The 27599-nt window shown below is 44.3% G+C and overlaps 1 protein-coding gene across 4 annotated transcripts in view; it reads right to left on the bottom strand.

The window, feature by feature from the left end:
- Positions 1–27599, bottom strand: part of SEMA3E (semaphorin 3E) — a 379235-nt gene that overhangs the window by 192401 nt on the left and 159235 nt on the right. For all 4 annotated transcript variants that reach the window (XM_073551307.1, XM_073551308.1, XM_073551306.1 and 1 more), the window contains exon 2: positions 12266–12426. In XM_073551307.1, the coding sequence (XP_073407408.1) occupies positions 12266–12426 (161 nt within the window). The remainder of the gene's footprint in view (positions 1–12265; positions 12427–27599) is intronic.

Below are 27599 nucleotides of genomic sequence, written 5' to 3'. Positions count from 1 at the left end.
GGTCCTCACCTGGCACTCTTCCTCTGGTATTCCTGGCTGGTTATGCATATGGCAGTTTTGTTACTATTTTGATGAACAAAAGTAACAGTTATCACTATGGTTCTTTTGCTCTCACCATACCACAGAAATCTCATAAGGGAAAGCTTTTTTCTTACCCTTAAACCAATTTCAGAGGTCCTCAACACACTGTTTACACACTTTATGAGGTGCCCAAACGTTATCTTGGACTCCAAGTTTTAGTCCGAAGTATGATTCAACACTATATATTCACCACAAATGAAACAGAAATGGTCAGGTGAATTAATACACTTCCACAAAGCCATAACGTTAATTTGGGGAAACACGATTGATGAATGAAATTCCAATGCAAGTTTCTTGAAAGCATAAGGACCTTTCATTATGTCATTAACCACCTGACTGCCAAAAGCCAATCACGCAGTTCCTATAGATGTTAATAGGGAAAGAAAGTAAGCTGCCTGCCGATTATTCACACCGGAGTTTGCAGAAGAACATATAGGTTTTTAGTCACAGACATGTGTCATTTATAACCCACAACACCATTTATTGTGAGAAAATCATCTAGCAATTTTTTTATACTGTTATGTTAACTGCCATTACTACCTAGATTCTGAGGCACACCCCTGTTTCATCAATGGTTCCATCTGCTGCTACCTCCCCCTCCTTGCAGCTGTTTCCTTAAGGCCCCATTACACACATCGATGTCCCAGCGATCCCACCAACGATGCGACATGGATGGGAACGCTGGGAAATAGTTAGGCTGATCGCTGGTGACCTGTCACATAGACAGACTCACCTGCAATCAGGACCAGCGAGCAAGCTGGTATCTAGGGTAAACATTGGGTATCCAAGAGCTGCGCGGCTCTTAGTTACCTACTGTTTACCCTAGATACCAGCGTGCAGTATCGCTGATCGTTGGTCTCCCGCTGCCACACTGGCCAGCGGGAGACCAATGATCAAAAAATGGCCCAGGATGATCCTGCATGATCAGCGACACCCGGCGGGGGGCCGGTTGCTGATGGATGTCACACACAGCGAGATCGCAGGAGAGATGGCTGATGCGTCATAAAATCAGCGATCTCGCTAGCGATCTCACTGTGTGTGACTAGGCCATTAGATTAGCTGCAGACTATGAGAGGCTTATCGAGAAGTGAATGCATGGATAACTAATTAGTACTACAACAAGCATAGAATAATTTTTAAGTACAAATTACTAAACAATCAGCAAGTAAAATGAGATTACAAGGAAATCTTTAAATGTATATCAAAGCAAACTAGATTTTGTAATAATGAACTTTAATAGCTACTCTAATTTATTTATACACCATTCTGACTATAGTCCTGACATGCCAAGGTTAATTTAATCTCAGGTTAAAAATGGGATGTGCATGTTAGGTGCTGTGATTCTCCCACTGCTCCGAATAGATACCTTGGAGATATCCGGCCACTGAGAGTCCTGCTCAGCGACGACGTTGGTCCCAGTGTCTTGCTCAGGCTCGTGGTGTTCCTTTGGTTACTGCTGGCTCTCTAGCCAAGTCTATGCTAGCCAGTGTTATACAGGTACAGCCTCACCTACTGGAGTCTAAGTCCAGAGATCACCCTACTGAGCATGTCCGTGATGTGATGTCTTCCTATTGGCGGTCAGACATCATCTGCTCTGGTGATGTGGCAGCTCCAGATTGGTCCACGGGCAAGGTCCTGTCCTTCTGGACATGAGCCCAGTGTATAAAAAAAGCTCTCAAAGGCGCATGCCAGTACGCTAGTATAATTTGAGATTCCGAGTTTGAGTGGATATGCTACCACTCTGCACGTGTGTGTGCTGCTCTTATACCAGTGACTGCGTGTCTAGGCAGGTAGTGTAGGGTGGAAAACTCCCTCTTGGCTTAGCATCTGTTACCTTCGTGTGTGCAGTTAGCACAGCAGAGTTACAGAGCAAGTCCAACCAGAGCAATAGGTGTTGTGAGTTCATTTTCTGGTCTACCAGTTGTGAGTTCTCCTTCCAGGCTCCCTCTGGTGGTAACAGGAGGTAGTGAGGCTGATTTAATCAGTATTGATTTGCCACCTGATAAGGAGGATGACGATTGGACCTCAGGAATCTCAGACTGGATTTAAGACAGCCGACGCCCTCTGCTGGTGCTAGTGATTCCTTCTGGCTTGTCAAGCCTTGGTTCTCAGCTCTGTTCCAGTCAGCTCAAGCTAAGTTTTTCTGCTAATGTTCACACTTGATTTTGTTGGTCTATTCAGTTTTTTGTGTGGTCTGCCAGCCCCGGCTGGGGCTGTGCTGAATTTCCACTCTTACTTATCTGTATTTGCCAATTTGCTTTTTGTCCCTTATTAGATTGGCCTCTTTTTGCTCTGCCTCAGAATATTTCAGAGTGCTGATATAGTGGGAGAAGTCTAGTGACTTCAGGGTTAATTTTGTTATCAGAAGTGTTGGACATTATTTTTGTAGGGTTTTTGGCAGATTGCAGACAGTGTCTTTCCTTTCCTTTCTAGTTATTTTGGGCCCCATCATTTGCTCAGCCTATTTTCCTGCCTATGTTTGTGTTTTCATCTTGTTTCACCGTCAATACATGTGTGGGGGCTGTCTATTCCTTTGGGGTCTGCTCTGGGGCAGTTAGTTTTCCCCTTTTCTTGCTTTAGGCTTATTTAGTCCTCCGGCCGTGACAAGGCATCTAGGTTCATCGTAGGTACGCTCCATGGCTGCTGCTAGTTGTGTGGTTAGGATAAGGGATCTGCAATCTGCATAGTTACCAACCTCTCTGGTTTTTCTGGGGCTTAGCTTGTTTAGGTTTATCCTCCATGGTGACCCATTCATAACAGATAGGGTTCCACACTTAGTGTCATATTTGCTTTATCCCAGTGACATTTAACAAAGTGTTGCACTTAGTATTCTTTTGTTCATTACTGCTCTGTGAAGTAACGGAGCATGGTACTCAGTGTACCGTTTACACTGTGTGGCGTTAACACAATGTTTTCAAGCAATCGCTCGCTGTTTAGTTTACTTCATTGTTCACTAGCAGCAGTTAAACATCTCTGCACGGTGGACCCCGGGTTGTGATTGCACTTTATGATTTATTTTAATTTGGTGCAATCCGCCAACCCTAACAGTATACTAATGCCAGGGTATGACTAGCAATGGCGGACTAGCAGCAACTCAAGCAGTATATCCAGCAGCTAGAGTTGCAGGTTGTCCACTCTCGAACGGACAGCTACAGCTGTGGATATTAACGCAGTGGCAGCACAAGCAGCCAGCAAAGCCACTTCTATGGTTTCTGCTGCAGTCTCTGTTCCATCTGTATCACGTTTTTCACTGCCTGACAAAATTTCTGGGGACAGCAGGGCATGCAGAGGTTTTGTAAATCACTGCTCAATTCATCTAGAGTTACTGGATGCACGATTCCCAACTGAGCGAACCAAGGTGGGATTTGTAATTTCCCTGTTGTCAGGCAGAGCGTTAGATTGGGCTATGCTGATATGTGAATGAGGTGATCAAATGATCCTTAAAGCCTCTCGCTTTTTGGGTGCCCTGAAGAGGTTTTTCTGGGGCCACAAGTTACCCATGATACCGCCCTCCAACTCCTGGCATCAACTCTGGGTTCGTCCATGGTTAGCCAATTTGCCATCCAATTCCATACTCTGGCTTACGAGTTGGAGGGGCCTGATAAGGTTTTGATACCTATATTTTGGAAGGGTTTAGCGGATCATGTCAGGGATGCTTTGGCCACTAGAGTGATTCCCACCACTCTTGAGGAGTTAATATCCATATTCACTCACATAGCTCTCCAGTATGTTGAATGGGGATTGGAGTGAGCTCAGAGTAGTTCTGTGATTCAGTTGGCTCTGAACCTCGCTAATCCCATGAGTCCTCCAACTCAGGTTGATGACCCTATAGAGCCCATTGATATCTCCTGGGCAGAATCTAACAACTGCTCAGCACTTTCTCAATCGACCTGTTTTGCCTGCAGGCAGACCACTCATAATGCTAATAAATGTCCTAAATGTCAGAGGGAGTCAGAGCATCCAGTGGCTTTAGGGAGAGGTACACTGGTTCCAGTTGATATGTCCTCCAAATTGGTCTTTGGGTTTCTTTGACATTTGGGTCAACCACTCTCAATGCTTGCGTGGATTCTGGGGAAGAGGTCAATTTCATGTCTGCCACCTTCACCCAACTCACACAATTCCAGTTGTGTTGCTTCCTAAGCCAATGCCCATTGTTAATGGGTCTGTTTTACCAACCCTGATTTCCCATCAAACTCTACCCCTTACTCTCACTGTGTCTTCAAAACATCAGGAGTCTCTCTTCTTATCATCCCTGAGGGTATAGATGAGGTACATCTGGGGTTGCCTTGGCTGTGCCTCCATTCCCCCCAGATTAATTAGGCAAAAGGAAGCATACGGAGATGGGGTCATTTCTGTGAGAGCCTGTGTCTTAAGGCCCAGGGATCTTTGTACCATCTGATCTTCAGTTGGATGGTCACTCTGGGGCACATATCTGTAAACGAGGAGGTCTCTCTAGTATTAAAAGGGCCTCTGTGCGATTGGAGCGAAGGAGAGCTTTGGCCAAAAACACTTTCCTGCTTCCCAGCTGGTGGTGACTTTCATGCATGGCAAACATCGCCGTGAGGGGGATGTTAAGGGGGGTTATGATAGGCACCAGGAGATTCTCCTACTGCTCGGGATAGATCCCAGGCACTGTCTGGCCCTGTGGTCCCCCATTCGGGCCCAGCTGCTGCTTGTCCTGCTCAGCGAGGACATCGGTCCCAGTGTCTACCTACCCATGTAGGGTGGGAAACTCCCGCTTGGCTTAGCACCTGTTTCCGTTGTGTGTGCATTTAGCACAGCTGAGTTACAGAGCAAATCTAACCATTAGCCTAGACTTCACTGGGAGAGCGATAGGGTTCCACACCTAGCGTCCTATTTGCTTCATCTCTGTGACATTTAACAGGGTATCGCACTTAATATTCTTTTGTTCATTACCGCTTTGTGAAGTAACGGAGTGTGGTACTCAGTGTTACATTTACACTATGTGGCTTAATACAGTGTGTTCAAGCAATCGCTCACTGTTTAGTTTCCATCTTTGATCAATAGCAGCAGTTAAACATCTCTGCATGGTGGACCCTGGGCTGCGACTGCACTTTATAGTTTATTTTAATTCTGCGCAATCCACCAACCCTAATAGTAAGCAAAGATGGCGTCACAACGAGCTGAAAATAAGTAGCATCATGTATAAATAATCATGAATGGAAGTAATAGAATGAAATAATATCCCAGCTCATTGTAACACAGTGCAGGACACACTGAAAACATACAATTAATTCAGAAGAAAGAACCAGTGCAGAAACGTCCAGGATAAGAGATGGTAAAATTCACAAATCTTTATTAAAGAACCAGAATAAAATGACAGTTTGGGGCTTACACAAGTGACACAAAAAAGTGCAGAGTGATGGTAACCAGTGCACCTCAAAGAGTAGCAAAGTAATATACATATGACCTGGTCATGTCAATAAAGGTAGTAACATATGGTCACAGAGCAAGGTGCCAGGAGTAAATAATAAGTGGATAGTCAGCAGAAAAAGTAAAGGAAAAATCCAAAGCTGATCACCAAGTAAAAATTACCATGGCAGCCATGTGGACAGAAAATTAATGAATTCAACACATACCAGGGAGAGGAGACACTGTACACCACACTCTGCGAGCCCCAACGCGCGTTTCGGAAAAAGTTCCTTCCTCAGGGGGTGTGTCACATAGCTGCTGTGCGTGCTATAAATAGGAGACCAAAAAAAAAAAATGTATAGCCAGTAGCGTGAGAGAGCGTAAGCCACTGTGTAAGCCACAAACTGTCATTTTATTCTGGTTCTTTAATAAAGATTTATGAATTTTACCATCTCTTATCCTGGATGGTTTCTGCACTGGTTCTTTCTTCTGAATCAACCCTAATAGTGTATACTTTTATAAATACTTAAATCCTTTCTCAATACCTATGTTTCCCCATTGTAAATTAACAAAACCTATATTAACCTCTAGTGCTAGTGCCGCCCCAGTGGTGTTGGCACTTTGTTTCTCTCTGGAATTGCGTGACATTGTTATGTCACATGATCCCTGTGGCCAATAAGTGGCCACATTACTCTTTTTACCTACAATCAAATCACATACATCTGGAGGAAGTCATAGACCAGCAGAGACTGGGAGAGTTAGTGCCCACACTGCAAGCACCGGAGGTGAGTATGGGTGTCATTATTTTACTTGGGGAAATCATAGGTATTGAGAGGGGGTTGTCTGACTAGTGGACAATTATTTATAGTGTTCTGTACACCTAACAAAACAGACAAGATTTTAGATCTTATACAATTTTAATGAATATAAGCATGATCTATGTAATAAAAATTAATTTACTAGTTTGTCAAAAATTGATATTGTGCTACCTGATGCAGATTGATAACACACCATTATAATATTGATTAAAATATACAAGATACATCTCATTTATCTGTCAGTCATTTAAGTGATTTGAATAGGTTTTATTGTGGCTCTATGACTCATTGGTGGTTGAGTCTTCATAGATCATCTAAGATTAAGTTGCAAAGAAATATTTTTCTCATTTCATCAAGTTAAACCTTAACAGCAGCACAGGGTTGGAAGGGTGATTATCACAAAAAATTCCATTATGAAACTAAATCGTGATTTTACTGAGGTAATTCAGGATGACAAGTTCAGACTTCTTTTCAACAAACAGTAAATCTGTCAATTAAGTTTAAAACTGTGCAAAAATCATGGATATACCAGTCATGGGTGACTTATTAAACTCCCATGTGAAAGCAAGAAATGTGCACTGAGACACGTGCCTTTATGTTATTCAATATTCTGTGCGTGGAAACTGTTATGTTCTAATAGAAGAGGAATACAAGATGACTCGATCTAATTACAAATTCATTCACTTACTCTTTGAACTCACAAAGTATATAGTAATATCAAAATGTTATTGAAAATTAACTGAAACATAGAGAATGACATAGGCATCCTCTCTACAATCAGAATTTTTAAGTCCGTTGTCTGAGAAAGTTATCACCATTCCCGGAACAGATAATATCTTGTTAATCAGTGGGGGTCTGACCACTACTGATCAGCATAATGGGATACTTTTATTGCACTTGAAATGGAACATCAGTTTACATAGTGATAATAAAGGTTTTTCAATCCAGCACAGTGAATTAAAAGCAAATAATTCTTTATTGTAACTTCATTAACCTGTTCAGGCACTGACAATTTTCCATTTTTTCACTTTAAATTTTTCCTTCTCTTCTTCCAAGAGCCATAACTGTTTTAGTTTTCCATCCACATAACTGTCTGAGGGCTTGTTTTCTTGTGGGACAAGTTATACAATTTAATAATATCATTATTTTTATCATGTGATGCACTGGAAAGTGGAAAAAATTCAAAGTGCATTCATATTGCAAAAAAGGTGTAATTTCAAAATTTTTTCAGTGGAGAGATTGGAGGTGGAATTATTTTCCATTTTCACTATATGGTAAAACTGGCCTGGCAATATGATTATCCAGTTCAGTACATTTACATAGAAACCAAACATCTATAGTGGTGAAAGAAAAAAAACTGAAATTTGTTAAAAATAAAAATGCACTTTTCTTGTGTAGCCATTTTCCCGAGACCTGTAACTCTATACTGTATATCTTGGAGATATAGTTCAGTGTGATGGCTTACATTTTGCCTACTGAGCTGACATTTTTACTGATACCATTTTGAGGAGGATACAATAGACTTTTATTGCATTTTATTGCAATGTTGTATCAGCCAAAAAAATAATTCTGGCATTTTGATTTATGCAATCCAGCTTTTAGCGTGTACTATCAGCCCAGTGAGAGGCTACAAGCATGTCCCGTGACAATAAATGGAATACTGGTGTCTGGACTCATAGAATAGAGGAGCTGGATTACCCTAGTAAGGACCACACTCCTCCAACAGTTGATAAAAATTAACTGTGGCATTAAGTCCCATGAGGTAGGAGTAGTTAAAGACCTGCTACACTGATAATAGGGAGGGACTGGTTCAAGCATGAAGAATCCTCATTGCAGTCGGAGGCAGATCAATTCCCCCTGTGTGTGGGAGTTATTGTGGGGAATTTTGGGACTGCTCAAGTGGAGGACCTTACATTAAAAGGGGCCTTGGATAATGTTACTGTGATAAATGGGGTTGCCCAAGAGCCGGGGCTGATACCCGGTTTCCATATTTCGCAGAAATGAGAATTTTCTATATCGGTCCACTAAACTGAAAGGGGAAGTATTTGAGCAGCTATTAGTGCCAGGACCCTATAGGCATAAGGTACTAGACATGGTCTTTTTTCATGTCTTGGGTGAACATCTGGGCATAGACAAAACCTGAGAGAGGTTCCTGCAAAGGTTTTACTGGCCTGGGAATCACTGAAAAAATTGTAAATTATTTCTGGTCCTGTCCTAGCTGTCCTATAACTGCTCCAGTCTCTCTCTTCTGCAGTCCTTTAGCGCTGTTGCCCATTATAGAAGTCCCATTTGACTGGATTGCCATGGACCTTGTCAGGCCCATAGTTAAGTTTTCCAAAGGGCACCAATATATCTTGGTAGTCTTGGATTATACAAAACAGTACTCAGAAGCGATACCACTGAGAACGCTCCTCCACCAAGAGTATAACCCAAGAGCTAATCCAGATTTTCTCCCAGACAAACCTGCCAAAGGAGATCCTGATAGACAAAGGAATGCCGTTCATGTCTAAAGTAATGAGAGAGTTATATAATGCTCTCAAGATTACACAACTCAGGACATTGGTGTACCTTTTGCATACAGACAGCCTAGTGGAAAGGTTCAAAAATATCTTGACATACATGCTTAAAAAGGTCGTGGAAAAGATGGGCGAGACTGGGATTGCCTACTCCCATATCTGCTATTCTCTGTTATGGAAGTTATATAGGCCCCTATGAAGCTCTCACCATCCGATTAGTTATACAGTCTGCACGCTCAGGGACTTCTGGATATTGCAAAGAAGACCTGGGAAGCAGATGTTACATGCCATCAAATCATAATCGAGCATGTGGCCCAGATAGAGGACAGGATTGCAAAGGTGATGACGATCATGAAGGATAGCCTCCTTGAAGCACAAGAGGACAAGGTAAGGGTCTACAATTTGTCTGTGAAGCTGAGACAATTTAACCCTGGAGACTGGGTGTTGGTGTTAATCCCCATGGTCCAAGTGGCAGAGATCATACAAGTTGATTGAAAATCTGAGTGACATCAACTACAAGGTCCACCAGCCAGGGAGAAGAAAGCCATACCAGATGTACCAAATTAACTTGCTTAAACCATGGGGAAACAGGGAATTGGTGGCAGCAACATGCCTGTGGGCCAATCTGGAAGCCAAGGTCAAGGATGTCACATTGACAGAGAATATATCACCTGCCTAGAAACAGCAGTGCCTAAAACAGGAACCTGTTTTCAGAGTTGCCAGGATGTAAGCAGGTTTTTGAACATGAAATCCTGACAGAACCACATGTGCGGGTGAACTAAAAGCCGTATAGAATACCCAAAGCCTGCCGAGAGGTGATTTTGAAGGAGGTGAGAAGAATGTTGAGCCTGGGAGTCATCGAGGAGTAAAAGAGTCCAGCCCATTGTCCTTGTGTCAAAGCCTGATGGAGAGTGGCATTTCTGTAACAACTACAGGAAGCTAAATGAGGTTGCCAAATTTGACACATATCCGATGCACCACGTCGGTGAACTCGCTGATAGGCTAGTGTTAGCCAGATACATCACCACCCTGGACTTAACGAAAGAGTACTGGCAGATCCTTCTCTCCCAAAGTGCCAATAAGAAGATGGCCTTCTCTACACCTGACTGCTGCTTCCAGGACATCAGAATGGCGTTCAGGCTGCAAGGTGCCCCAGCTACCTTCCAGAGGGCCATGGACCAGGCTCTAGCCCCTCATAAAAATCCGCAGCTTACCTCAGTGATATTGTACTATTCAGCTCGGATTGGGGAAGTCATCTGCCAAAGGTCCAGGGCATACTGGCTGCACTCAGTGGTTGAATCTTCGTGGCAACACAGACTGAGCTATTTGTTTTTGTTTTGTTTTCTCGTTAGGCCAGAAAGGCTGTGTTTATATTACAAACCCTGCCATGATTTATACTGTGCCTAAATAAACCAGTAGAAAATGTAAAGAGACGGTGCTCCTGTGTCTAACTCTATGAGCAGCCGAGTGAGCCAATCTTCCTAGAGAAACTAAAGAAAAAAAGTAAAGGTAAAAAAGTTTTAAAAAAATGTAAAAAATAAAGTTTAAATTACCACTTTAACCTAGTTTTAAAATAATAATAAAAAATAATAAACATAAGAGGTATCACAGCATCCATAAATGTCAGGTCTGTTAAAATATAAAATAATTTAAACCATACATTGAACGCCAAAACACAAATATCAAAATGCCAGATCAGATTTGCATTCTTCCATGAAATATTTACAAATTCTAGGATTTTTTTACTTCAGTATAAAAAAAGGTTGATATTGCTATATTAGGACTGTCCTGGTAAATCAAGTCATAAGGTCATTTTTACTTCACAATGAAACCTATAAAAAATGGCTAATTTAAGTTGTTTTACAATTTTAATCCATTCAGAATTTTTTTCCTGATTCTCAGAATGTGACATGTTAAAATGAATGGTTGCAGTCAAACTACAAATTGTATTACATAAATCAAGCATTCAAACAGCTATATCAACAGAAAAAGTACAAACTTATGATTAATGACCCAAAAAAGCAAAGCCGCAAAGAAGAAAAATCAGCTGGTCCTGAAGGGGTTATCTTTATAGTGCTGTTATTAGTGTAGCACCCTTTGCAGTATGCTTGTTCCTATGATAAGCCTGCAGCTGTAGATCTTCAGGGAATATTAAGAAGGGCAGTAAAAAAAGGCATACAGTCTCAATTAAAATACTAAAAAGATTAGTCACAGAAGCTGCTGAATGATCTTCTTATATAGATTACTTTTCTCTTAAGCATCACTCAAAGTTTTTTTTTACCACTGGAGTGGTGTCACTAATGTAATTTCACGCCTCCTAATAATATACTTACCTGTGCCATTCTGGTCATCTTTTGCAGTTTGTGACCCGCTGGATCACTCCAGTGTTTGTTGGGTGAGCAGGAAATCAATGTAAAGCCCCCGTCACACTAAGAGAGATCGCTAGCGAGATCTCTGCTGAGTCACAAGTTTTGTGATGCAAGAGTGACCTCAGCAGCAATCTCACTGTGTGTGGCACCTATCAGTGATCGGCCCCCCTGCCGGGTATCGCTGATCATGCAGGAATGTCCTGGGCCTTTTTTTGATCATTAGTCTCCCAATGGCCAGCACGCATCGCTGCGTGTGGCAGCAGGAGACCATCAATCAGCGAGCTCCCACTGCTGTAAGCAGACGCTGAGAGCTGGTATCCAAGGTAAACAGTGGGTAACTAATCACATGCATTGCTTAGTTACCTGCTGTGTACCCTGGATACCAGCATGCTCGCGCTGGGAGCTGATATCCAAGGTAAACAGCGGGTAACTAAGTGCCGCGCGCACTTAGATACCCACTGTTTACCTTGGATACCAGCTCCCAGCGCGAGCACGCTGGTATCCAGGGTACACAGTGGGTAACTAAGTGAAGCACGCGCTTATACCCGCGTCCTCGCTGGTCCTGATCGCTGGTGAGATCTGCCTGTTTGACAGCTCACCAGCGATCATGTAGCGACACACCAGTGATCCTGACCAGGTCATATCATTGTCGTGATCACTAGTGCGTCGCTATGTGTGAAGTGGGCTTTAGTCTGTGAGAGCCAGAATAAGGCAAGAATGAGGTTCCTATAGACTTTGATCAAGAACTTGTGATCGTAACCTGTAACTTCTGCTGAGTCAGAAGCTGCGGGCACAAGATGGCGGTTCAGAACAAGAGTGGTGCTGGGAAGAACAGAAGATGGATGGCAGCTGGTAAGTGTATTACTAGAGGTCGGGAACAGACATTAGTGATACCACTCCAGTGATGAAATAAAAAAATTGCTGGAATGGTGCATTAAAGCAAGTTTATTAGTATTTTTTAAAGCAATTGCTGTAATTCCATACTATAAATATTCCATGTGGTCTAAGCCTGAGGGCCACTTTATGTATGTAGAGCATTTGGCACAACATCTTTTTTACTGTACTGTAATCAAATACAACCTTGGCTTGAATTATTTTCGTACATTACCTCTTTATGTTTCTCAGTGATGTTTTCCAGACTAAGTGAATACACATGATCTCTACCTCCCACAAACAGTCTTTCTTGATATTCATCCAAATACATGGTACGTAGGTCAAGACCTCCAAGCTGATTCTGGAAGATTGAGGTTCTGTTTAAATCCCACAGCTCTGAAATACAATTGAAAGAGTTAAATTATGATTTACATGTTAGCTATGAATTATCATATAGGAGAATACAAAGAATTAAAATGATTTCTACATGAAGGAAGCATAACTGGAAGGTAGCTTTTTCCCAGAAAAAAAGCAATAGCAAGAGGAGTGTAAGTATTGTAAATTAGTATCAAGTTTGTAGATTAGAAATGAGTTGTAGGGATTCCTAAAGAAAAAATGGAAACTACGGTAGGCAACTTTCACATTCATCCTCAAGAAAATGTTATCGTTCTGTTACAAAACTTTTTAATCTAAAAGCATAGACAGGTGCTTTTCACAAAATTAAAATATCACCAATAAGTTAATTTATTTCAGTTCTTCAAAACAAAAAGTGAAACTCATATATTATATAGAGTCATTGCAAACAGAGTGATGTATTTCAAGTGTTTATTTCTGTTAATATTGATGATTAAGGTTTACAGCCATTGAAAACCCAAAAGTCATTATCTCAGTAAATTTGAATAATTAACAAAAACACCTGCAAAGGCTTCCTAAGCGTTTAAAAAGGTCCCTTAGTCTGTTTCAGTTGGTTCCACAATCATGGGGAAGACTGCCGACTTGACAGATATCCAGAATGCAGTCATTGACACACTCCAAAAGGAGGGAAAGCCACAAAAGGTCATTGCTTAAAAAGATGTTCACAGAGTGCTGTATCCAAGTATATTAATGGAGAGTTGAATGGAAGGAAAAAGTGTGGTCGAAAAAGGTGCACAAGCAAACAGGATAACCGCAGCCTTGAAAGCATTGTTAAGAAAAGGCCATTCAAAAATTTGTGGGAGATTCACAACGAGTGAACTGCTGCTGGAGTTATTGCTTCAAGATCCACTACACACAGACATATCCAGGACATGGGCTATAAGTGTCGCATTCCTTGTGTCAAGCCACTCATGACCAAAAGACAATGCCAGAAGCGTCTTATCTGGGCCAAGGAAAAAATGAACTGGACTGCTGCTCAGTGGTCCAAAGTGTTATTTTCAGATGAAAGTAAATTGTGCATTTAATTTGGAAATCAAGGTCCCAGAGTCTTGAGGAAGAGTGGAGAGGCACACAATCCAAGCTGCTTGAGGTCTAGAGTGAAGTTTCCACAATCAGTGATGGTTTGGTCAAGATCAAAGTCAGTGCAGCCGTCTACCATGAAATTTTAGAGCATGTCTTGCTTCCCTCTGCCGACAAGTTTTTGGAGATGGAAGTTTCATCCTCCAGCAGTACTTGACACCTGTCCACACTGACAAAAGTACCAATGTCTGATTTAAAAACAGCAGTATCACTGTGCTTGGTTGGCCAGCAAACTCTCCTGACCTTAACTCCACAGATACTAATGTAAAGTGGAAGATGAGAGACACCAGACCCAACAATGCAGATGAGCTGAAGGCTGCTATCAAAGCAACCTGGGCTTCCATAACACCTCAGCAGTGCCACAGGCTGATCGCCTCCATGCCACGCCGCATTGATGCAGTAATTGATGCAAAAAGAGCCCTGACCAAATATTGAGTGCATTTACTGAACATACATTTCAGTAGGAGAACATTTCAGATTTTAAAATCATTATTCAAGCTGATTAAAATGTATTCTAATGACTTTTGGGTTTTCATTGACTGTAAGCCATAATCATCAACATTAACAGAAATAAACACTTGAAATAGATCACTCTGTCTGTAATGAAACTATATATGACTTTTTGTATTGAAGAAGCTAAATAAATTAACTTTTTGATGATATTCTAATTTTGTGAGAAGCACCTGTATGTGATTTTAGAACCATTTAGCTGTTCTACATTGATATGTTCATTCTATGCAAAAAATATACCAATATCAGTGCATACTTGATATTTATATGGCATGTATATGGCTTTACTGTGAACATTATGGGCAGCATGGTTATTCAGCGGTTTGCACCACAGTCTTACACCACTGGGGTTCTGGATTCAAATCGCACCAAGGACAATATCTGTAAAGAATGTATATGTTCTCCCTGTGCTTGCATTGGTTTCCTCCCAAATTCCAAAGATAAACTGATAGGAAATATTGATAACAAGACCCATTTTTGATTATTGCAAAATGCTATTGAAAGTAATGGCACAATATGAGAAATTAAAATTAATATTTGATATTCATGCATGATTTTCTAAGACAGAGAATCCAACAAAGAACCTGTTAGGGTTGGCGGATTGTACTAAATAAAATAAAAAATAAAGTGCAATCGTAATCCGGGGTCCACAGTGCAAAGCTGTAACCTGCTGCTAATGAGAATAATAGCAGAACGAAACAGTGAGCGTTACCTTAAGCACACTGTGTTAATGTCACCCAGTGTAAACGGAACGTAGAGTACCAAGCTCATTTACTTCACAAAGGGGTACTGCACTAAAAATGCTAAGTACCTGTTACCTTCACAGAGAGGAAGCATAAGGGTTGAGCTTGCTCTGTAACTGAACTGTGCTAACTGCACACATGAATGAAACAGATGCTAAGCCAAGCGGCTAGTTATCCCTGTCCTGATACTACAGAGCTTGTGCCTGACCAGCACCCTAAACATGTAGCAGACTAGAGACACAGGCATTAAGCCATGTGTATGCAACCGCTTAAAGTGCACTATCTGCCTGCCAAAGTGTACAGTCCTTGAGCATAGACAGACACACAAACATGCAGACATAGTGGTAGAGTATCCACCCACACACACCAAACATAAATGACACTAGCGCACCCATGTGCGCCGCTGAGAGCATTTTATAGGCTAGGCTCCACCCCAAACACTCACACGCAGTCGGTCAAGGCATCGTCCGCAGGCCAATCCAGAGCTGCCACATCACCACAGCAGCTAATGTCAGACCATCAATAAGGAGACACCACATCACGGACATGCTCAGTAATTAGATCTCTGAACTTAGACTCTGGAGTGCAAGGCTGTACCTGTTTATGGCTGGTTACTAGAGTTGAGCGACTTTTGGTTTTTTAGGGTCGAGTTTCGTTTCGTGAAACCCGACTTTTCCAAAAGTCGGGTCGAGCAAGATCGGCCGATTATAGGGAAAAGTCGGGGTCGTCCCGAAACACGAAACCCAATGTAAGTCAATGGGGAATAAAAGTCGGCAGTGAGAGGAGGACAGGAAACACACCTACAGTGCTCATTTGAATGCCAAAAGCATCAATTCTTCTTACTTAAGCTGGTCAACCTTAATTAACTTCATAATACAAGTTACGCACTGAAAAATGGGGGTTATTTGGCTACAGACTGTGGGGGGGGAGGGCTGGCTCCAGGTTTTCATGTGCCCTGGGCGAAAGAGCGCCCCTTTAACACATACCACAACTCATCATGCTCCGATACGGCAGAGAAATAGCGGTATAGTACAATGAAAAATACCTCACTTTTTACATCTCATGACGAGGCCCATCTATTTCTCCATACAGAATCATTGGTCCCATATAATGTTTGAAACAGTATATGATGAGCTCCACATAATGCTACAGTATATGTTGGTCCCCATGGATGAAGCTCCATTGTCTTATGGGCCCAAATAATGCTCCAAACATAATGGGCCCCATTTCTAATGCTCTAGTGTATAATGGGCCCTGTAAATGCTGCTCCAGTGTCTGATGTCCACCTTTGGAATGTTCCAGTGTATGGTGGGCCCCATCTATCATTCTCCAGAGTATAGTGCTCCCCAAAAATTGCTGTCCCAACATTGAAAACAATCAAATAAGTCTCCTCGCTAGGGAATCCCTGTACTAGTCTGGACTCCTCGTCGTCCCATCTTCCATCTCACTGCACAGTATTTCAACCTTGCAAGTGCTGTGATCCTGAGCAAGCAGGGGGGGCCCACTCGTTGGCGACGGCACTGGCACAGGGCCCCTGATAGTACGGTGGTGTGTCTGATGGCGGGTGGGCCGAACCTGCACTTTTATCTGCAGCTTCCTCTTTGTCACCGTGTAAGATGGAACTGTATATGGGAAGGGTAACCTGAGTTTCATCAGGGTCAGATTCAGGCCGTGTAGCGTGTGAGGGGAATGTAGTGGTCTGGGTCAATGTACCAGCAGATTCATCGAGCAGTGGCTGGGCATCAGTGCACTTGTGTCGCCCCCCCTAGGAGTACGGTCGCCACAGTGGCATTACCTTCCTCCTAGGGAGCGTGATGTCATGCTTGGGAGCAACGAAGGATCTCTCTAGCAGGTTAACTGATTGGGCGGCGTTATTCCCACGAGTCATGACCCTCCAAACAGTGTTCATGAAGGCAAAGTGTTTGTTTTACGTGGGCAGTATGGTTGCAAAGCTGAACCTTAAAGGAATGTCCAGAAGGGCACCACCAGGAGTGGAGCCTACGGCGTAATTTGACTCAACACGGGCAACCTCAACCATGCCAGCTACAGAACAGATGCACACATTGCAAGCTTAATTCCGTTAACGAACGAGACTCCGTCATGCCCCGCGGTCCAAGTCCGGCTTACTAGAGGGACACGTGAGGCTCTGGCATATGAGATTGGCCAATAACTGGTGTGTCATGCCCTTACATGTCCGTGGCTGCATGTGCGCTACACTGAAAAGGCCAGCGTTTGTCGCTTACAGGTGCAGATAACCCGCTGAACAACGTTAGTGATGGGGATCACTGATTACAATTATTACTCGCAAACGATGATTTCCCAGTAAGTGCAGGTCAACTGCAGTTCCGGAATTAGGCCTAACCGTCATTCCTGAAAAAATGAAAAACGTACGTGTGCAAACCACAGGTGCTGTAGCTTGCTTAACAGCTCGCCAGCCATTCTGACGCCCAGTATGGATTACACGTGATTGCACAAAGGTGAGAAAGGGTACCGTATCCCCGGATAACATGTATGGATAGCGTTCACATTCAAAAGATATGTCTATACATCAGGAGGCAGGCTCAGACGGTGTTAGGCCCAGTATGGCTTGCACGTGATTGCACAAAGGTGAGAAAGGGTACCGTATCCCCGGATAACATGTATGGATAGCGTACACATTCAAAAGATATGTCTATACATCAGGAGGCAGGCTCAGACAGTGTTAGGCCCAGTATGGCTTGCACGTGATTGCACAAAGGTGAGAAAGGGTACCGTATCCCCGGATAACATGTATGGATAGCGTACACATTCAAAAGATATGTCTATACATCAGGAGGCAGGCTCAGACGGTGTTAGACCCAGTATGGCTTGCACGTGATTGCACAAAGGTGAGAAAGGGTACCGTATCCCCGGATAACATGTATGGATAGCGTACACATTCAAAAGATATGTCTATACATCAGGAGGCAGGCTCAGACGGTGTTAGGCCCAGTATGGCTTGCACGTGATTGCACAAAGGTGAGAAAGGGTACCGTATCCCCGGATAACATGTATGGATAGCGTACACATTCAAAAGATATGTCTATACATCAGGAGGCAGGCTCAGACGGTGTCAGGCACAGTATGGATTTGACGGCCCAGATTACACAGCGGAGGAGCAGGGAGAGGTAAAGATTGCAAATGCTGGGGCCCTGCCCAAGCAAGGGGGGCCCACTCGTGGGCGTCGGTACTGGCATTGGGCCCCTCATAGTACGGCGGTGTGTCTGACGGCGGGTGTGCACCACCACCGTCAGAGACACTTGATTGCACTATGAGGGACCCTGTGCCAGTGCCCGCGCCCAAGAGTCGGCCTACCCACCTGTCCAGGGCAACGGCACTCGCACGGTGTCGTGCGCTAGGTGGTGACCCCGGCCATGGGGGGGAGGCAGCACAGTTAGGGAGTTTTAGAAAGTGGCATATGTTGATGTTGGACATTCAGCTGATGCAAAAGGCGAAATAGGTCAAGTCCCAGGAAGAGGTGGACCAAAGCAAGCCATTTTTCTTTCATCCTATGTGTCATCAGGGGAAGGTGGGACAAAATCCTTGGAAACCCATGCATGGTTCATTTTAATGAAGGTTAGATCATCCACATTTTGGGTTGACAGACGGGTCCTTTTTTCTGTCAGGATTGATCCAGCTGCACTGAAGACTCTTTCCGATAGCACACTTGCAGCTGGGCAAGCGAGCTCCTGTAAGGCATATTGTGCCAATTCAGGCCAGGTGTCCAGTTTAGCAGCCCAATAGTCAAAGGGGAATGACCTGTGTGGGAGAACATCGATATGGGAGGAAAAGTAGTTTGTAACCATAGTTGACAACTGCTGTCTCCAGTCACTTTCCATCGATGCTGTATTAACAGTTGTGTGAGCGGTACTTGAAAAATCAGTCCACAACATTGTCATGAAACCCCTGTCTCCAACGCCACTTCTGCTGTGTGCACCATGAACACCTCTGCCAAGCTGCCCCCGGCCCGTACGGCTCGTGTGAGAACCATCACCGCTGCTGTGTGCTGGGAATGCCTCAAGCAACCGATTTACCAGAGTTGCTTGTTTATTAGCCAATATTAGGTCAAGGTTCTCCTGTGGCATGATGTTTTGTAATTTGCCTTTATAGCGTGGATCCAGGATGCTGGCCAACCAGTAGTCGTCATCGTTCATCATTTTGGCAATGCGGGGGTCCCTTTTTAGGATCCGCAAGGCATAATCTGACATGTGGGCCAATGTTCCCGGTGTCAATGATGCACTGCGAGTGCTGGTTGGAGGAGCACTTTCTGGCAAATCCACATCCCTCCAGTAACGCACATACCCTATAAAAGACCTTGCCACGCCAACATTTTCACTTGCGCCACGAGATGCATCCTCCTCCCCTAAGTAATCATCCCCATCATCATCCTCCTCCTCCTCTTCTTCCTCCAACTCGTCCAGGAGAGGTCCCTGAGCAGACAATGGCTGAATGTCATCAAGGATTCCCTCCACCTCTTCCTCCTCGTCAACATTGGCTGCAGACGCCTGCTCCTTAAGGTGCGTCAAAGTTTGCATGAGCAGACGCAAAAGTGGGATGCTCATGCTTAGGATGGCGTCGTCTGCGCTTACCAGCCGTGTGCATTCCTCAAAACACTGAAGGACTTTACAGAGGTCTTTAGGCTTCGACCACTGCACACCTGTCAACTCCATGTCTGCTCTCAAAGTGCCTGGCCGTGTATCCTCCCACAAATGCATTATGGCCTGCCTCTGCTCGCACAGCCGCTCCACCATGTGCAGGGTGGAGTTCCACCTTGTTGCAATGTTGATAATGAGGCGGTGGTTGGGAAGGTGGAGCAATCGCTGCAGCTTCTGCATACGAACGGAGTGTACAGGCGACCGGCGGATGTGCGCGCACAGTCTTCGCACCTTATGGAGCAGGGTTGTTAACTCCGGATAATTTTTGAGGAAGCACTGCACCACCAGGTTCAAGGTGTGAGCCAAGCAAGGTATGTGGCTGAGTTTTGAAAGGGCTATGGCTGCCACAAAATTACGGCCGTTATCACTAACTACCTTGCCTGCCTCAAGATGTACACTGCCCAGCCATGACTCAGTTTGTCGCTTCAAGTACTCGGCCAGCACCTCGGCGGTGTGTCTGTCGCCCAAACACATCATCTGCAACACAGCCTGCTGAAGCTTTCCACTAGCTGCTCGATAGGGGGACACCTCATGTGCAATAGTGGCAGCTGCAGATGGAGTGCTCGTACGACTGCGCTCTGTGGACGAGCTTTCGCTTCTGGAGGAGGAGGAGGAGGAGGAGGGTCGAACGCCTACAGCCAACTGTTTCCTATACCGTGGGCTAGGCAGCACTGTCCCACCACCGCTGTCCCCTGTGGACCCTGCATCCACCACATTAACCCAGTGCGCAGTGATGGACACGTAACGGCCCTGGCCATGCCGACTGGACCATGCATCAGTTGTGAGGTGCACCTTTCCACTCACTGACTGCTTGAGTGCATGGACAATGCAGTCTTTCACATGATGGTGGAGGGCTGGGATGGCTTTGCGAGAGAAGAAGTGGCGACTGGGTAGGTCATAGCGTGGTACTGCATAGGCCATGAGTTCGCGGAAAGCTGCGCTTTCCACCAACCGATAGGGCATCATCTCAAACGAGATTAGTTTGGCAATGTGGGCGTTCAAACCCAGTGTACGCGGATGAGAGACTGAGTACTTTCTTGACCTACTCATAGTGTCTGGGAGGGTGAGCTGGACTTGAGAGCTGCATATGGTGGAAGTAGCGGTGGACAGGGCGGACTGAGAGAGGGTTGATGATGGTGATGGAGTTGGTGTTCTTTCTGATGGCCTAGATTCAGTATTTCGTTGTTATAACAGTGGGATTCCCTGACTGCTGTGGCCTTGCAACGACACCTCAACATTTGCTGCTGTGCTAACCGGTGGGCTTACAGTGGGGGAAACAATGTAGCGTTGCTGACTACCTTCTTTGTGATCAGTTGCACATGTGGCACTTGAGGTTTGGTGTTGTGTCCACGCTTGCAAGTGCATGGTGGTTAAATGTCTAAGCATGCAACTGGTATTCAAATTTTTCAGATTTTTCCCTCGGCTAAAGGTCTTTGCGCACTTCTTACAGATAACCTTGGCCTGATCATGAGGATTTTGTTCAAAAAAGTGCCACACTGCACTCTTCCTACTTTGGCAGACATTTTGCGGCCTAGCACGCTGTGATGTTTTGACCCTCTGAACAAGCTGTCCAGCAACTCTTGATTTTTGGAACCTGTCTTTGGAGTGCTCCGGGCCTGCCAGATAACAGCTGTTGCGATGTCGATGTCTGCTGTGGATGCTCCTCATCTGAGCTATTGGAAGCAGCACCCTCTTCCCCCAATGGATGCCAATCTGGGTCAACAAGTGGGTCATCCATTACCTCCTCTTCAATGTCATGTGCACCTTCCTCTGTGTCACCGTGTATGGTGGTATAGTGTGCGGGAAGGGGCAATTGAGCCTCATCAGGGTCAGAATCTGGCTCTGTACACTGCGAGGACAATGTAGTGCTCTGAGTGAATGTACCAGCAGAATCATCTATCAGCGGCTGTGCATCAGTGCACTCCATGTCAGATTCATCTTGGCCTGGGTAATTCACCATTTCACTTGATAATCCAGGCATGGTATGTGAAAACAGCTCCATGGAGTAATCAGTAGTATGGCCTACGTCATCCTTCAATCTTGGTTGGGGTGAAGGACACAAGGAAAGGTGTGGTTCATGAACATGAGCCTCCAATGACGACTCAGTGCTTTTACTTTTTACAACTTCAGAAGAGGAGGCGATAGAGCTGGAGGTTGAGTCAGCAATGTAAGACAAAACTTTTTCCTGATGCTCTGGCGTTAAAAGCAGTTTGCCAACTCCTAGAAAACTAAGCCTTCGAAGCCTTATGGAGCCAGACGATGACGCAGGCTCAACACCTCCTACATTCGGTCCTATTTTGCTTTTGCCACTACCATCAGATCCACCACCAACACCATCATTACCAGCTGCCAACCCCCGCCCAATTCCACGGCCTCTTCCACCAGCCTTCCTCATTTTTGGTAGAAATGTAGACGAAATCCAACAAACTATATAGTAATGTAAAACAAGGTACAAGGTGTCTATAGGACAGGGGAGATTTAGATTTTCTGCACACACTAGTGGACACTGGACACTTTTGGATTGTGTGAGGCCTACTGAATATCAGAGCGCTATGTCACAGGCTCGATGCAACAGGTGTGAAAAAAGTGACTACAGGATAAGGGAGATTTTGAATTTCTGCAGACTCTTGTGGACACTGGACACTTGGATTGTGTGAGGCCCACTGAATATCAGAGCGCTATGTCACAGGTTCGATGCAAAAGGTGTGAAAAAAGTGACTACAGGATAAGGGAGATTTTGAATTTCTGCAGACACTTGTGGACACTGGACACTTGGATTGTGTGAGGCCCACTGAATATCAGAGCGCTATGTCACAGGCTCGATGGCACAGGTGTGAAAAAAGTGACTACAGGATAAGGGAGATTTTGAATTTCTGCAGACACTTGTGGACACTGGACACTTTTGGATTGTGTGAGGCCCACTGAATATCAGAGCGCTATGTCACAGGCTCGATGCAACAGGTGTGAAAAAAGTGACTACAGGATAAGGGAGATTTTGAATTTCTGCAGACACTTGTGGACACTGGACACTTGGATTGTGTGAAGCCCACTGAATATCAGAGCGCTATGTCACAGGCTCGATGGCACAGGTGTGAAAAAAGTGACTACAGGGTAAGGGAGATTTTGCTTTTGCCACTACCATCAGATCCACCACCAACACCATCATTACCAGCTGCCAACTCCCGCCCAATTCCACGGCCTCTTCCACCAGCCTTCCTCATTTTTGGTAGAAATGTAGACAAAATCCAACAAACTATATAGTAATGTAAAACAAGGTACAAGGTGTCTATAGGACAGGGGAGATTTAGATTTTCTGCACACACTAGTGGACACTGGACACTTTTGGATTGTGTGAGGCCTACTGAATATCAGAGCGCTATGTCACAGGCTCGATGCAACAGGTGTGAAAAAAGTGACTACAGGATAAGGGAGATTTTGAATTTCTGCAGACACTTGTGGACACTGGACACTTGGATTGTGTGAGGCCCACTGAATATCAGAGCGCTATGTCACAGGTTCGATGCAACAGGTGTGAAAAAAGTGACTACAGGATAAGGGAGATTTTGAATTTCTGCAGACACTTGTGGACACTGGACACTTGGATTGTGTGAGGCCCACTGAATATCAGAGCGCTATGTCACAGGCTCGATGCAACAGGTGTGAAAAAAGTGACTACAGGATAAGGGAGATTTTGAATTTCTGCAGACACTTGTGGACACTGGACACTTGGATTGTGTGAAGCCCACTGAATATCAGAGCGCTATGTCACAGGCTCGATGGCACAGGTGTGAAAAAAGTGACTACAGGATAAGGGAGATTTTGAATTTCTGCAGACACTTGTGGACACTGGACACTTTTGGATTGTGTGAGGCCCACTGAATATCAGAGCGCTATGTCACAGGCTCGATGGCACAGGTGTGAAAAAAGTGACTACAGGATAAGGGAGATTTTGAATTTCTGAAGACACTTGTGGACACTGGACACTTGGATTGTGTGAGGCCCACTGAATATCAGAGCGCTATGTCACAGGCTCGATGGCACAGGTGTGAAAAAAGTGACTACAGGATAAGGGAGATTTTGAATTTCTGCAGACACTTGTGGACACTGGACATTTGGATTGTATGAGGCCCACTGAATATCAGAGCGCTATGTCACAGGCTCGATGGCACAGGTGTGAAAAAAGTGACTACAGGATAAGGGAGATTTTGAATTTCTGCAGACACTTGTGGACGCTGGACACTTTTGGATTGTGTGAGGCCCACTGAATATCAGAGCGCTATGTCACAGGCTCGATGGCACAGGTGTGAAAAAAGTGACTACAGGATAAGGGAGATTTTGAATTTCTGCAGACACTTGTGGACACTGGACACTTTTGGATTGTGTGAGGCCCACTGAATATCAGAGCGCTATGTCACAGGCTTGATGGCACAGGTGTGAAAAACGTGACTACAGGATAAGGGAGATTTTGAATTTCTGCAGACACTTGTGGACACTGGACACTTTTGGATTGTGTGAGGCCCACTGAATATCAGAGCGCTATGTCACAGGCTCGATGGCACAGGTGTGAAAAAAGTGACTACAGGATAAGGGAGATTTTGAATTTCTGCAGACACTTGTGGACACTGGACACTTTTGGATTGTGTGAGGCCCACTGAATATCAGAGCGCTATGTCACAGGCAGAAATTGGCTAGTGTATCGCAAACTACAAGATGTATGTAGAATTGGGCAGAATAGGAATCTCCCTAGAGTGTAGGTCTGTAAGAACGGAACAAGTCCTCCACTTATCCTTCCACAGTGACACACAGATAGCTTCACTGTGGCTGTGATAACAGCCGTTACACGGTACTGTGTGAGGAGCGTGCACCGCTGTATGGTGTGAATAAATGCACGCTCAGTACCTCAGCAGGACAAAAAAAAAATTGGGATTGCTTTTAAAAAAGCAGTTTGCAGAGCAGTGGGGAAACAGCAATGCAGCTGTCAGGAAGCCTTAGAAGGCAGCCTAACAACCAACACCGCTGATCCACCACAATATAGCCTCCCCTTGCACTGCACACACAGTGACTGGTGTGTTGCACAGGCAAAATCGCTAGCAGCAGAAGCAGTTTTTTTTCTTCTTCCCTGCCTAACGCTCTCCCTACAAAATCAGCAACCTCTCCCTATGCTAAGATCGGCAGAAGTAAGATGGCGGTCGGCGTGCACGCCCTTTTATAACCCCTGTGATGCCCACCAAAGCAAGCCAATCACTTGCATGCCCTTCTGAAAGATGGTGGTGACCCGTGCCTATGTCATCACATTGCCCACAGTGTCCGTGGATCCTTGGATCCTGATTGGCTGAAAAAGAGGGCAAAACAAACTTTTGAAACGCGACTTTGGCGTGTAAGTCGCCGACCTCGAGGCCGACCTCATCCTAGGGTCGGGTTTCGTTTCATGAAACCCGACTTTGCCAAAAGTCGGGGACTTTTGAAATTTTTCGACCCGTTTCGCTCAACTCTACTGGTTACCATAGACTTGGCCGGAGAGCCAGCAGTAACCAAACACACACCACGAGCCTGAGCAAGATGCTGGGACTGCTGTCTGTGCTGAGCAGCACCCGCAGTGGCTGGAAATGAATGGGAGACAACAGCACAAGACAAAGCTTGGGATCCATCCCACGCCGCGGGAAAATCCTGATGCCAAACAGAACCTATGTGGCTCTGGGGTGAAAGACGGAAGTTACTATCTATTTGTAAACATTATGTCACTCAAATAGCCCTGTCTTCTCCTAGAATATACAGTTGCATTTAAAGATAGTCATCCCTGGTTGCAAATGTCTTTATTAACAAAATTTACACACATTTTGCAGTTTGCAATAAATAGACATGAGGAAACCCATGGATGTTCTTGTTGGACTGGTTCGGGTAGACTTTTTTTTAAGTCCATTTTAGTTCCTGAACCCCATATAAGTCAATTGGGACTTCCATCAGCTCAGGTGAATGACAATGGGGAGCCCCTGTGCCCCCACCTATGTCAATCTGTTCCTCGGTTGGTGGGAGAGAACCAAGGTATTCAAAGAGGAAGAAAGATGGTGACACCCATATATCGGGCTCTAGGCCAGATACATTTTTGATATCCTGGTGTTTTGGTCTGGCCCAGAGTCTGATTTTAGGCTGTTCGTGGAAAGTGTAAATATCAATGCACTTGGTCTTAGGTTTACATTTAAATGCCAGAAAAGTAGCATCACATTCCTGGACCTAACTGTCACAAAATAGGAGGTTGGATCTATCAGCACTTGCAAGTACCATAAACCGACAGCCATGAGCAGCCTTTTAGAATGGGATAGTCACCAACCAGTGCCCTTGAAAAAAAGGCATCCCAAAAGGCCAGAAATTGCTCGAAAGTTGGTGTTTTCGAAAAACAGGCCAATGAGCTGTATCACAGATTTCGTGACAAGGGATATCCATGCCAGGTTCCTTTACAGGTCTTACTCTGAAGCACTTGAAGCCGATAGGATATACCAGATATTGAAGAGGCATTGGGGGATTTTATTGCCAGATCCCAATGTTAAGAATCTAATTTCATCTAGACCAAGTGTCACTTATAGAAGAGGAAGGTCAATTGGTAATCGTCTTGTACACTGACTATATCAGAGACCTCCCCGACCTGGGACCTGGATAAATATAAAACCCTATGGATACTATAAATGTGGTAATTGTTGCCGATGTTAATAGATGGATGTGTGCATGACCTTTAGGAGCTCCACAAAAGGGAGAGTACTTACACTAAGGGATTAAGGCAATTGTAATACATACAGGGGGTGTTCAATGCTACGTGCATATTCCCCAAGGACTATATAGAGAAAACTTTGGCTTTGAGACTACAGATCAGCAGATAGACCATCTTAGCCTTTGACTGATCATCATAAACTTGCAATTATTATCCATATCATCCATATATCAAGCCTCATGATGAATCGAATGGACAGGAAAACATGTTGAGGCAGTTTCCACAACCAATGCTAAGTCCTTTTTTTATACTTTATTGTTAGAAAGGTCTCTGTATTAGCTTTGTCACTTATCCTCTGTTTTCACTCACAATATTAGGGCATTTTGCAGGCCCCTGGCAGTGCTCCTCCTGTTCCTCCTTGCACAAAGGCTGAGGTAGAGGTCCTGCTGCTGGGTTGTTGTCCTCCTACAGCCCCCTTCATGTCTCCTGGTGTACTGGCCTGTCTCCTGGTAGCGTCTCCAGCCTCTGGACACTACGCTGACAGACACAGCAAATCTTCTTGCCACAGCTCACATTGATGTGCCATCCTGCATGAGCTGCACTACCTGAGTCACTTGTGTGGGTTGTAGAGTCCATCTCATGCTACCATGAGTGTGAAAGCACAACCAACATTCAAAAGTAACCAAAGCATCAGCCAGAAAGCATTGGTACTGAGATGTAGTCTGTGGTCCCCACCTGCAGAACCACTCCTTTATTGAGGGTGTCTTGATAATTGCCAATAATTTCCATCTGTTTTCTATTCCATTTTCACAACAGCATGTGAAATTGATTGTCAAACAGTGTTGCTTCCTAAGTGGACAGTTTGATTTCACAGAAGTTTGATATACTTGGAGTTATAGTCTGTTGTTTAAGTGTTCCCTTTATTTTTTTGAGCAGTATATATTAAAAGCATTGAATGTTCCTAGAGATAAAGTTGGAAACTTAGTTTTCAAGTTCAAAGTTAACGTAATACTGTCTATACTAACTGAATGTGACAGAGATTAAGCTATTACTGGCTGCCTTCAGATTCAAAAATCCTCAAGTAACTGGAAAAGGCCTATATAAAGATTTTATATGATCAAATACATGTTTCAGTTTGCAAAGTAAAGCACTAAATATTGAAAGTTTCCATTTTAAAAAGTAATCTTCAACTCATGCAAAAGCACAAGATAATGTTGCTTTAATGCTCAAAACTATATAACTTACAAAGATTTTGGATTATGTTCTATGGAATGAGGAAACAAAATTGAATCTTTTCAAGCCTATTAATCACTGGTATGTCGGAAGGATGAAGAATGAAGCATACGCAAAGAGAATACCCCACCTACAGTGAATCATGGCAGTGGCTTAGTGAAGTTTTGGGGAGTATTTTGTTTCCTCTTGCACTAGAAACTAACAGCGTGAAGA

The sequence above is a fragment of the Dendrobates tinctorius genome, unplaced genomic scaffold (assembly GCF_039654945.1).
Source record: "Dendrobates tinctorius isolate UK_male_01 unplaced genomic scaffold, ASM3965494v1 ptg000174l, whole genome shotgun sequence".
In the NCBI taxonomy this organism is placed as follows: Eukaryota; Metazoa; Chordata; class Amphibia; order Anura; family Dendrobatidae; genus Dendrobates; species Dendrobates tinctorius.
Note: the sequence above shows the minus strand (reverse complement) of the source record. Positions and strands in the feature narration are given on the sequence as shown.